Raw genomic sequence first — 13,282 nt, 5'->3', positions numbered from 1 at the left:
AACCAGAACATCATCTGTCGGGTACTGCTAATTTATTTATATATGTAATCCCACGCCACATGCGGCCACCGTGGTGTGATGGTAGCGTGCTCCGCCTATCACGCCGTATGCCCTGGGTTCAACTCCCGGGCAAAGCAACATCAAAATTTTAGAAATAAGATTTTTCAATTAGAAGAAAATTTTTCTAAGCGGGGTCGCCCCTCGGCAGTGTCTGGCAAGCGCTCCGATTGTATTTCTGCCATGAAAAGCTCTCAGTGAAAACTCATCTGCCTTGCAGATGCCGTTCGGAGTCGGCATAAAACATGTAGGTCCCGTCCGGCCAATTTGTAGGGAAAAATCAAGAGGAGCACGACGCAAATTGGAAGAGAAGCTCGGCCTTAGATCTCTTCGGAGGTTATCGCGCCTTACATTTATTTATTTTTATGTAATCCCACGATGCTGTTCTTGCCAAGATTCCGATGGCTTTTGATTTCGCCCTGCAGAACCTTTTCATTTTCTTCTACTTAATATGGTAGGTGTGACCAATTTTACAAAGTTTTTTCCAAAGTAATGTTTTGTGTCAAAAAACCAATCCAATTGCCATGTTTCATCCCTTTTTTCATACTTGGTACAGAATTATGGAATTTTTTTAATATTTCGTAATTTTTGATATCGAAACAGTGGGTGTGGTCATTGTCGGATTTCATCCATTTTTTATACCAATACAAATTGAGTACAGAGAAGTACGGGAACTTAGTTTAGTAAAGATACACGGATTTTTGCTCATGTTATCGTGTTAAAGGCCGAGCGGAAGGAGAGACGGTCGACTGTGTATAAAAACTGGGCGTGGCTTCAACCCGATTTCGCCCATTTTCACAGAAAACAGTTATCGTCGTAGAATCTATGCCAGTACCAAATTTCACAAGGATTAGTAAATTGTTGTTCGACTTATAACATTAAAAGTATTCTAGACAAATTAAATGAAAAAGAACGGAGCCACGCCCATTTTGAAATTTTCGTTTATTTTTGTATTTTGTTTTGACCATATTATTACTGGAGTTGAATGTTGACATAATTTACTTATATACTGTAAAGATATTAAATTTTTTGTTAAAATTTGACTTAAAAAAAAAAATTTTTTTAAAACCTGGGCATGTTCGTAATCCGATTTTGCTAATTTTTATTTGGAACACATATGGTAATAGGAGTAAATTCCCTGCCAAAGTTCATCATGATATCTTGAGCGACTGCAAAATTACAGCTTTCTAAACTTTGAAATTACGTTCGTTCAAAAGTGGGCGGCGCCACGCCCATTGCACAAAATTTTACTAATTTTCTATTCTGCGTCATAAGGTCAACCAACCTACCGAGTTTCATCGTTTTATCCGTCTTTGGTAATGAATTATCGCACTTTTTCGATTTTTCGAAATTTTCGATATCGAAAAAGTGGGCGTGGTTATGGTCCGATTTCGTTCGTTTTAAATAGCGATCTGAGATGAGTGCGCAGGAACCTATTTCATCAAGATACCTCAAAATTTAATCAAGTTATTGTGCTTACGGACGGACGGACATGGCTAAATGAATTTCTTTTTTCGCCCAGATAATTTTGATATATAGAAGTCTATATCCATCTCGATAAGTTTATGCCGTTACAGACTACCGTTATGGGAACAAAATTATTATACTCTGTGAGCTCTGCTCAGTTGAGTATAAAAATATTAAGTATCTCAAACTAGCGAAGGCAGTAAGTGGAAAGCGCACAGTTTAAGACAATTATTTTTAATTAAATTGATGATGAACAAAAATGTTGCGTATACGCCATGGCAGATAAAGACATGGGTGATATTTAAAATGAACTTTTTGCACCACGTGCTCTAAACTCGATGTCTGATATCTAAGCAAACCTGCCCAAAATGGTATCTTAAGAATCTTGTCACGTATACGCCCTAAGTAGATATAAAACTTCCACACCCACAGAAGTATGAACTAGGCGCCGTTGTGTTGGGAGACATGCAGAAATGGTAGGAATGTTATATCACTGATGTTGTAAGAACTTTAAACACGACGAAGAGGAGAAAACGACGAATCACCTCACATGTAAGTGTTCGTCGTTAGGTGGTGCCATACAGCTTCCTTCCTGAATAATCTACATCAGGCCGTGGAGTAAGGCATCAAGATATTTATATCCTTAATCGGTTCCTCAAAATGCAACCATTAGAAGAGGGGTAATGAAATTTTTTTGTGATATCATTTCCTCCCCCAACCCGGACTTTCGACGTCTGCTTTCACTGACCAAGCCTAATTTAAAGACATTTGATGCCAGAAGGCAATGTCCAGTCAGAATACCCTACATGAGTATATAGCCCTCTCATTTTAATGATAAGAGCAGCTTTGTCAGTCTGAGATTGTAAAACCTACATATAATCTTCCACATATTACAGCCCCACGCTTTTACCCACGCCTTTCCCACTTGGTAAATCATGTGCAACTCTCGCTTTCTCTTAATCTTGCGCAATCTAATTGGGATATCTACGGCGCAAGCTTCAAGAGATGCACCCTTTTTAGCTTGTTCATCCGCTTTTTCATTTCCATCTATTCCCATATGGCATGCAATCCAATAAGGATGTATGCTTCTCTCCATATCAATTATCTTCAGTGACCGCTTCCACCCCAACACACTTTTAGATGCTGTGCTACGCGAGACTTTTGTCTTAATTACGGCTTTGCTGTCAATATAAAAGTTAACATGGCTGCAGTTTAAGATGTTCTCTTCCAGCGTTTCTATTGCTTTGGTTACGGCTAATACTTCCGCTTGGAAAACGCCACAGTAGTCTGGCAGATTGTATGATCTGTTTGTTTCGGGACCAGCATAGCGTCCCGCAGACCCTACTCCATCTACTATATGTTTACACCTTTATAGCATAGTCCGCTATTTGGGCACACCCGCGCCAAATATCCACCTCTGTTGCGGCTTTAAGAACCTCGAAGCGGGGATAGAGAATCAGGTAGTATGTTCGTCCTGTAATTGATGACGCTATACTACTATGGCCGTATGGTATGCGCTCAAGCTACCCCGAGGCACTAACGTTGTTAACGCTATCTTCTTTGCTTCCAAGCCTACAGGTGGAATGTGCAGAATATATAACGGTACATCCGTCTGGGTTATTTTCAAGGCTCCTGTAATGCTAAGCATTGCTAGCCTGCTTACCCTCCCTCATTTTTGTAGGTAAGTTCTCTTTTGTAAGGTTGTCCACCAAACAAGAACTCCATAGTATAGGATAGGTTTTACAATCGCTGTAAATATCCAATGAAAGAGAAGGCGATAAACCCCACGTACACCCAAGTATCTTCTTCATTCTCTCCTCAACTTTGCATATACACAAGAACTTACTATGTAGAATAATTCTTAGATATTTTGTCCAAGGTTCCTCCAACCTCCAGACCTGGTCCAATTTGGGACCTTGAAGGTTTCTGTAGTATCTAAGACAAAAACCTATCAATTATTAACATATTGGCTAAGTATCCGCTTCCGCCCGGGGTTTCTGAGGAGGCCCGCGATTTAGAGGTACTATCACATTTGTCAGGCGGAAAAAGCTTATTAAAAAATATGCAGATAGGCCAAATTTAGGGCACAACAACGTCTGCCGGGTCTTCTAGTTATTTTAATAAAACATGAACTTATAAGTGCCTTTTAACTTTTTAATAGAACTTATGAAGTGTACGTTAAATTTTTATCGAATATATTTGATGTTGCATGTCTACAGCGATAGTCCAGGCAATGACTTCTCACGCATTCGTTTTAGAGTTTATTTAACATGATTTCGTTATATGCACAACCAATAAATTTTACACATGTGTGAACTTAAGTTTGCATGTCACATACATTTAGTATGCGCTAATAAACACAATCACGCAATCATACTTCAGCATTTTTAAATATTTCTACAGGGGTTGTTTGTTCAACATGAAGCAACAACAAAATGCGCAATTAATTTTAACACAATTTGTTGGGGTGCTTTAAAGCTTGCATGTTGAAATTTTAATAATTGAATTAATATGAAGTATAGAGTGAACAGAACTGTTTTTGCTGCCACTTATTTGAGGTCAAGTGACGCAACTTTCATACGATAGAAAATCTGAAGAAAGCGGTTAACTGGTGACATTGCTTAATTTCACTGTGTCAATTAATAGGTCAGAATTTGTCTTAAGTCTTCTTATTTAAAATCAAAATGCAGAACAAATAAAAAACTGTATTAAAAGTAAAAATGGGGTAAATGTGGGGTTAAATGAGGTTACACTCTCCAGTTTCTTTATCACGCGAAACCGGTTGTTAGCAATACCTGGACAAGACAATTGTCGACTTTATTGGACATCCACGTTAGTGCCATTACGCTACCGATTGTTCTTATATCGAATCAGAATCTTCTTTGACGAACATATATCCGCAATTGTAACTTAAATCCAGAGCCCTAGCAAAATCCACAAATCTCTTGCCGGCAGCACTTGAGGTGAAGAGAAAGAAACGCTCATAACAACTTTAAAAGCAATTGGCCTGCTGTCTACAAACCACTCGACCCAAGATGTTCGCCGAACCTAAACGAAGCACAGTGGAATAATGTACAGGCCTTTGAAAATACCTTCCTCAACTTTTATAAGTTGTCTTCTTATGTCCCCAGACCACCATTTATACAGTTAGGTGAGAGTACTTCTCATAAGGGATAGAAAAGAAATGCTGAGCAAGCAGTTTCTGTTGAATACCCAGAAATGTTGGCATCCAAACAGGCAAATGATTGAAGAAGCCACTACTTCCGCAATCATTATGAGGGAATACGAAATCTGCGAACTCAGCCATATGTAGAAAAAAAGCGCAAAGAGGTCCTTAGTTATATTCACAAAATGGCATCGAACATTTATGTCAATAATTGCCCAGCGAACCCGGTTCACAAATTCAAATATCCTGAGCATGCAGTACAGGAAGCCAACATCCCCAGGAAGACGCGCGTCACTCTAGCTCGACTTCGATATGGGTACAGTAACAAGTAAAACTCTTGCCTATCCAGAATCAAACCAAAATACTTAATAAAAATACATAATGTACACCTTGCAACGTGTCCCCACATGGGACCTACCATTTTTCCAATCGTAATGTGGAACCAACTCCTCTAACACCCCTTTCTCTTAAGTTTCCTTGGACCTCCGTTGTGATCGGTCGCGCCTATTGGATACAACAACAACAACAGAGATTCGCTCGGGCAGGTTCATACGTTTGTTCTAGGTTCACGGTCATGAAGAATAGAAGGTAACAAAAATTTCGATGCGTTGCCGCCCCCCCCCCCCCCCCAGCGGGTTAGGGGATCAGAATATACCCGCGGTAGGTATGCCTGTCGTAAGAGGCGACTAAAGTACCATATTCAAGGGGCTGTGTAGCGCAACCCTTCAGGTTGCCAGCGCAATATATAGCTTCTCCAAACCCAATTGTCAACCTCACCTATCCGCGGCGAATCCTGTTTCACTAAAAGACGAGGCTCTGGCGACCCCAAGCCCCTCATGGAATTTGGGGGTAGGGAGGGAAGGAATGGCCTGAAGGTTTAATGTGGCCACATAAGTCGTTACCGAGATGGTCGGGCTAGCCCCTTAATGATGCTATGGTACCGGAGTGTACCGGATTTGTATCTGGCAAAGGACCATCACATCGATGACACTCCCCAAAGCATTCGGGGAGCAACCTTGTCGCTACAACAACAACAACAACATGCGTTGGCAAAGCAGGGAGCTTCTTACGCTAAAACGATGATAAACGTCCCAATCCATTTGGGAGAAAACAAAAAGATGAAGGAGTTGCAGGAAAGGCGTGGACAAAAACGCGGAGCTGCAAAATGTCTAAGATCGTGTGAAAACTCTACGATATTAGACTCACAAAGTGGCTCATATCTCTGAATAGAAAATACTTAAGACTCACGATTGGCATACTGGATACTGCCCTCTGTAATACTCAAAAGTAAGTTCTCGTCAGTAACAGTAGATGCAGGAAGTGCGAGCTGCAGGAATAAGTGGTTCAGATCAAGGTTCAAGCTATTAGGGGAGGCAGAGTTGCAAGATTTCAAGGCAGTAATTAAGCTATGTCCTAGAAAACGTTTAGTATTTGATAAAAAGTTGGAGCTATTCTATTACATAAGTAGTGGCACCTGGTTGGGCAACACAATGGATACATTCAGTCTATGTCTCGTCTTTATTGACCAACCAGTTCAACGCAACCTAACTTTCAAAGGAGGAAGATAGTCTTACAGTCGGAGAGTCGTGACGCTTAACAAATCCAAGCCTGTGCCCAAAGCATTTCCTTTTTAAACGAAACTCGATAAAAAATTTAACTCCTTCGGTTACCATAAATGAGTTTTCACTGAGAGCTTTTCATGGCAGAAATGCACTCGGAGGACTTGCCAAAATATACCGAGGGGCCGTTTAGAAAAACTTTCTTCTAATTGAAAAAATTTGATTTTAAAAATTTTTATGTTGCTTTTCCCCGGGCGTGAACCCATTATCTTCGGTGTAGTAGGCGAAGCACTCTACTATCACACAACGGCGACCGTTGCATATTACCAGTATTATAATTAGAAACGTTGTTATGACTACCATCATTATAGCTGGATTTTTGTCCCTTTCGTCCCTCTGTACTTTCCTTTAGACTCTCCTTTCGCTTTCTCTATTACTTATCCTATTCTTTTCCTGTTTTTTTGTCTCTTAATTCTATGAACATATTTTACTCATTGGGTTTATGTTCACTCTGAATTATTTCTAGGTATCCAATATCCCTTAAATCAATTAACAATCATGGTTTACAAGTAACTTACTTCATTCCATATCAAAAACTTTGAAGTTGATAAAAAATTTTGACTGCTCATCCACCTCAAATTTCACTTGAAAAAATAATTAAAAATTTTAATTATAATTAACTAAAATGTTTTCTATTTTCAAAAATAAATTAGCCATTTATAACAATTATACTCAAATAAGAATAGCAGTAGCAGTAATAATATGTTTATTAACTATTCAATGCACCAAATTAATAGCATTAAAATTAAATAAAAACAAGTAAGGAAGGTTAAGTTTGGGTGTAACCGAACATTACATACTCAGCTGAGAGCTATGGTGGCAACATAAGGGAAAATACCCATGTAGGAAAATGAACCGAGGGTAACCCTGGAATCTGTATCAAACGTAAGGTATTAACGAGTATTTTATGAGAGATTGGACCATAGTTCTTTAGGTGGTCGCCTTTTCGAGATATCGCCATAAAGGTGGGCCAGGGGTGACTCTAGAATTTTTTTGTACGATATGGGTATCCAATGAAAGGTGTTGATGAGTATTTTCAAAAGGAGTGGGCCTTAGTTCTATATGTGGACGCCTTTTCGAGATATCGCCATAAACGTGGACCAGGGGTGACTCTAGAATGTGTTTGTATGATATGGGTATCAAGTTAAAGGTATTAATGAGGGTTTTAAAAGGGAGTGGCTCTTAAGTATATATGTGAAGGCGTTTTCGAGATATCGACCAAAATGTGGACCAGGGTGATCCAGAACTTCATCTGTCGGGTACCGCTAATTTATTTATATATGTAATACCACGAACAGTATTCCTTCCAAAATTCCAAGGGCTTTTGATTTCGCCCTGCAAAACTTTTTCATTTTCTTCTACTTAATATGGTAGGTGTCACACTTATTTTACCAAGTTGTTTTCTAAAGTTATATTTTGCGTCCATATTGGCGGCCACCGTGGTGTGATGGTAGCGTGCTCCGCCTACCACACCGTATGCCCTTGGTTCGAACCCCGGGCAAAGAAATATCAAAATTTTAGAAATAAGGTTTTTAAATTAGAAGAAAATTTTTCTAAGCGGGGTCGCCCCTCGGCAGTGTTTGGCAAGCGCTCCGGGTGTATTTCTGCCATGAAAAGCTCTCAGTGAAAACTCATCTGCCTTGCAGATGCCGTTCGGAGTCGGCATAAAACATGTAGGTCCCGTCCGGCCAATTTGTAGGGAAAATCAAGAAGAGCACGACGCAACTTGGAAGAGAAGCTCGGCCTTAGATCTCTTCGGAGGTTATCGCGCCTTACATTTATTTTTTTTTTTTAATTTAGAAATTTTGGAAGCTGTTATTTGGCAATCGTTGAAGATATCATGATGAAATTTGGCAGCAACGTTACTCTTATTACTTAAAAAACTTCTAAATTACCTTCTTTTAAAAGTGGGCGGTGCTACTTTGGACTAGGTAGGCAATTGAAAAGTAAAGTCCTCTCTCGGCGAACGAAAATCACACTCTACAAGTCACTTATCGTACCCGTCCTGCTATATGGGGCAGAAGCATGGACCATGACAACAGCAGATGAAGCGGCTTTGGGAGTGTTCGAGAGAAAAGTTCTTCGAAAGATTTATGGACCTCTACGCGTTGGCGATGGCGAGTACCGAAGAAGATTTAATGATGAGCTGTACGAGCTATACGCAGACATCAACATAGTCCAGCGAATTAAAACGCAGCGGCTGCGCTGGCTAGGCCATGTTATGCGAATGAAAGATGATGCTCCGGCCAAGAAAGTGTTTCTATCGGAACCCGCCTATGGAAGCAGAGGTAGAGGGCGGCCCCCACTCCGTTGGAAGGACCAGGTGGAAAATGATTTAAACTCCCTTGGTGTGACCAATTGGCGCCGGTTGGCGGAGCGAAGGAGCGACTGGCGCGCCTTGTTGGACGGCCATAACCGTTTAGACGGTTAAGCGCCAATTAAGTAAGTAAGTAAGTGCCACGCCCATTGTCCCAAATTTTACCATTTTTCTATTCTGCGTCATAAGTTCAACTAACTTACCAAGTTTCATCGATTAATCCGTATTTGGTAATGAATTATCGCACTTTTTCGATTTTTCGAAATTTTCGATATCGAAAAAGTGGGCGTGGTTATTCTCCGATATCGTTCATTTTAAATAGCAATCTGAGATGAGTGCCCAGAAACCTACATACCACATTTCATCAAGATACCTCAAAATTTACTCAAGTTATCGTGTTAACGGGCAGACGGACGGACGGACGGACACGGCTCAATCGAATTTTTTTTCGATACTGATGATTTTGATATATGGAAGTCTATATCTATCTCGATTCCTTTATACCTGTACAACCAACCGTTATCCAATCAAGGTTAATATACTCTGTGAGCTCTGCTCAACTGAGTATAAAAAAAATTGGGAAAAATGCAATCAACTTTTGGCAGTAATAAAAACAAATGTAATTAACGGTATAACCACACTCAAAATGCCATAATTTATGTAGAAGGTCCTTTTATGACCATCGTTAATGCCATTTTTTGCAGCCAATGCCTGTAAGCCGCAGGCTGCGCCCATTTCGAGCATATGCACACATACCAATACATATATGTATACACTGAAAGAAAAAGACGGGTAAAATCAACCGAAATACCGGTCAATTCAACCGAAGTTTCTGTCAATTGTTATCCATTGCAACAAGAAGTTGAATCAACTGCGCACAAATCGTTGATTCGTAATTGACCGTTTTAGTAGTCAAATGACTAGGCATTGCAAGGCAGATTAGTTTTCACTGAGATCTTTTCATGGCAGAAATAAATTCGAACTACTTGCCGAACAGTGCCGAGGAGCGACCCCGCTTATGAAAATTGTCTTCTAATTGAAAAACCTTATTTCTAAACTTTTTATGTTGTTTTACCCAGGGTGTGAATCCAGGGTCTTCGGTGTGGTAGGCGGAGTACGCTACCATCGCACCACGGCGGCCGCCACATACATACGTAAATATGTGCATACATATAGTACACAGCATACATAAATGCAAAGTAGAGAGCGCAGTGAGCGTAAAATTCTCTTTGAAATTTGCTCATGTATTGACTGTTGATCGCTGTTGAAATTACCAGTGAGATCGGTTGTGTTAACAAAAAAATCCGTTAGATTGATTAGGAATCTGTCTGAATTTTAGAGAATTTTGTTAAGTTAAGAGCGAAAATTTCTCTTCTGTTGAAATGACTAAACCAATTTGTTCGCTTTACAAAGAACTCGGTCGAATTAACCATAATTCGATCAACTTCACCGAATCTCCGTTAAGTCAAGAACAACAAAACCGATTTGTTGATTTTACTAGCAACATTTCTTTCAGTGTACATACACGTGTTGGTATAAAACTATTTTCAACAATTCTCCCGCATTCAATGGTTCGTAAGAAATTTGTGCTGTAGCAAATCGATAAATTTGAATTAAGCGCGAACAGACTCGACAACAACAAATACTCATACTCATATATTCACACAAAAATGTTTTCATTTTTAAATTTTCCAAATTGCTGCTGGCTTTATTCATCGCTTTCACCCGATTTTTGCAGCAGCATACATTTTCTCTTTCATTCAATTTTATAAGGTTTTTCCATATCTACATAATAGCAAATAAATTGCAATGCCTTGTCACAATGTGCCCTTGAAATTGGCGCGGCAATGTTCAAAAATTGTTGAATTTTCTTTTTCAATGTCACATGCAAGAATATTCGTCGTGTAAGTGCGCATTCATAGGTACTTATGCAAATGCACAATGTCGGCTTTGGTTTAAGTGTATAGGAATGCGAACAATCATAATAGTAAAATATATATTTTTGTGAACTTTTGTTTGTATATGTGAATGTATGCGATTGTATAGGTTTTGCTCCTTTGTAAATGGTACTCATAATCGGCAAGTTCACATTAAGTGCAAGTTGCTTTGTTAGTCTGAATTGTGACCGACATACGATGCATGTAAGTGTGTTTACAATAGTGCTTAAGGGGTACTTAAGGAAGTGTTACAACTAAGTAAATTTGTTTGCATTTACGTATGTATGCATGTTCAGGAAAAGGATTAGAACAACTGAATGTATAAAGGGCAACTGGGTCGTATACGTGACATTGAAAATCTGAAATATTTAATCATGAGAATAACACCTCAAAATCATTTTGTTGCTCTTATCTAGACTAGGTTAGGTTGGGTTAAGTGGTAGGCATCTCAAGTAGACAAACTCATTTGGACAACACAAACTTCCGTTGTGATATCACATAGGGTAACGCTTACGTAAGCCATAGCGACTTGGAGAACCGATGAGTGGCAATGATTTAGTTTGGAATAAATCCTATCTTCACCAAGGATGTGCTATTTGGAGATCCTTTTTGAGCTGAGACCGAAATAATTTCGCTTAGTTCTGGCATAAAATGTGCAGTCAAGTATGAAGTGTGGCAATAATTCCATCACGTTATCTCCCATGCAGCTGCACCAAACGCGGGTTTTCCCGTATGATTAGATGTAACGCATGGACACCCGTTGGGCAGTGACCGCACCCAAATTACTTGCAATACACTTCCTGTGTAAAGTATCTTGCATTCCTACAAGAGGTTCTGTCCGACCGGAGCTTGCTTAGCTGACTCGAGGCCCATTCGCTAAAGATACTTTGCATTTTCATCAGCCATCTATATTAATTTAAGTTGTACTCAGGCGCGCTAGGAAACTCGCGGAACAGCCGTCAAGTATATATTTTTTAGCTTGGAAAACGCTGAAGTAATTAAACGATTTAAACTTGCTACTTACGTCGAGCTCCTAACACCTCCTCCAACTTTACCGTTTAGTTTTGACCAACTCGTGAACCAGTACACATTTCTTTTCTCACATTTTTTTCGCACACAGGGACTGTTATTGGCAGGTTAGCTTGCTAAGAACGATGATAGGAGGTAGATAAGAAAGCTCCTTTCAATTCGTTTTCTGTAACCTGTTACTTTTCTTATATTTTTCCAAATTATTTGAACCGGCTTCTCCCTGTCCAGTAGTGAAAGCAGTTCCTATTTTGGAATATAACAAAACTCTTTGGATCACTTATTTGGAATCGGTTTTTGGAACCGGTAAGATCTTAGGTAATATTAGTTTGAACTGGCCGGACATCACATAAGCTAAATGTCTCCATAGTGTTACCAGAATTTGTTGGACGACAAAACAGAAGAACCCCAATCAGGTACCAGGACTTCTGGTATAGAATAACTTGATCCTCTTGGCAAATAATAGAAGTTTTCTTGGACCTTCCTTAATTGCTCCCTCTAGATCTAGCAACTCTGCCCTTACAGCTGGAGCCTTGAGCTGGAACGAGCTCAATCGTCTTATTGTGCCCTGTGCAGCCATGTGGTCCCACGTGAGATGTGAGCATTCTCTCTGCAGAGATATGAGCCAATTTGTGAGTCTAATATCGTGGGATCTGCACACATTTTTAAACAAAAAATTACTCTGGCCACATCATGCCAGTTTCCATTTATTCGAATTTTGTATTTGATTCTGTAATCCTTATGCCCATAAAAATACAGTCAGATTTAATGTCATTTAAAGAGAATTATTTATACTTACAGTACGTATCAGTCGTTAAACGATCGATGGCATCTTGTTTCAATTTTGAGCTTTTTTTACCCATTTTAATGCCAAATATATTTCACAACACGATATAAAGGACTTATTTGCTTGAATCTTAGATGGCGGTTTTATCACCTTTCACTTAGTTTTATTTTGTTTTTTTTTTAATTTTTGTATTCTGTTTTCGGTGCTTTTCTCGCTGATTAATAATCCAGTATTTAGTAAGAGCTCTGCCGCCTCAGCAATGAAATAGATCAGGGAATTTTTTGTAGTCTACATAGTCTTGAAGTAGCATTGGTCATAATTGATTGGACATTTCAGCGTGTTTGGGATCTGTAAAAAGAGCAAAAAAAATCACATATCACTTTTATATGAAAAAATTTAATACATATCAAGTTTAAAGTTTAATATTTTTTAGTGAGATTTTGTAAACTTATATCCAGAAACGACACATGTGTACCAGCCCCAATATTGGTCAACTTTTAACATTTCCAATAACAATATATAAATATCACGTTAATTTTTTTGCTAGCAAATCCGTTCCGTCAGAGCTGTCATATCCGTTGATATGTTATCGACGTCGATTTCACCACTCTTTGAGCAGCCGAATCGACATCTTCATCACTCTCCATCACCACAGACCACAAATAATAAAAAATATAAATCTTAGCTCTTCAGCTGTTTACTTATGTATATGCTAACTTCATTCAGTTCAGGGGAAATACATGGCAAACTTACTTATACGGTCGTGACCTAATTTCTACATGTTTGCTTTAAAAATGCTCCGAATCTAATTATAAGCCTCTAGCAGTTTTATTCAATTTGTCCCTTAAACAGGAAATATTTTCATGCTACTTGGAATGAATCTTTCCTCATTCCTCTTCACATAAG

The 13,282-nt window shown here is 39.1% G+C and overlaps 1 protein-coding gene across 8 annotated transcripts in view; it reads right to left on the bottom strand.

Moving 5' to 3' along the window:
- Nucleotides 1–13,282, bottom strand: part of LOC137250894 (frequenin-1) — a 175,059-nt gene that overhangs the window by 105,215 nt on the left and 56,562 nt on the right. For all 8 annotated transcript variants that reach the window (XM_067784566.1, XM_067784565.1, XM_067784568.1 and 5 more), the window contains one exon: nucleotides 12,389–12,724. In XM_067784566.1, coding sequence (XP_067640667.1) covers nucleotides 12,389–12,452 — 64 coding nt within the window. In that variant the 5' untranslated portion in view covers nucleotides 12,453–12,724. The remainder of the gene's footprint in view (nucleotides 1–12,388; nucleotides 12,725–13,282) is intronic.

The sequence above is a fragment of the Eurosta solidaginis genome, chromosome 4 (genome assembly GCF_040869045.1).
Source record: "Eurosta solidaginis isolate ZX-2024a chromosome 4, ASM4086904v1, whole genome shotgun sequence".
In the NCBI taxonomy this organism is placed as follows: domain Eukaryota; kingdom Metazoa; phylum Arthropoda; class Insecta; order Diptera; family Tephritidae; genus Eurosta; species Eurosta solidaginis.
The sequence above is the reverse complement of the archived record's forward strand: the minus strand, read 5'-3'. Positions and strand labels throughout refer to the sequence as shown.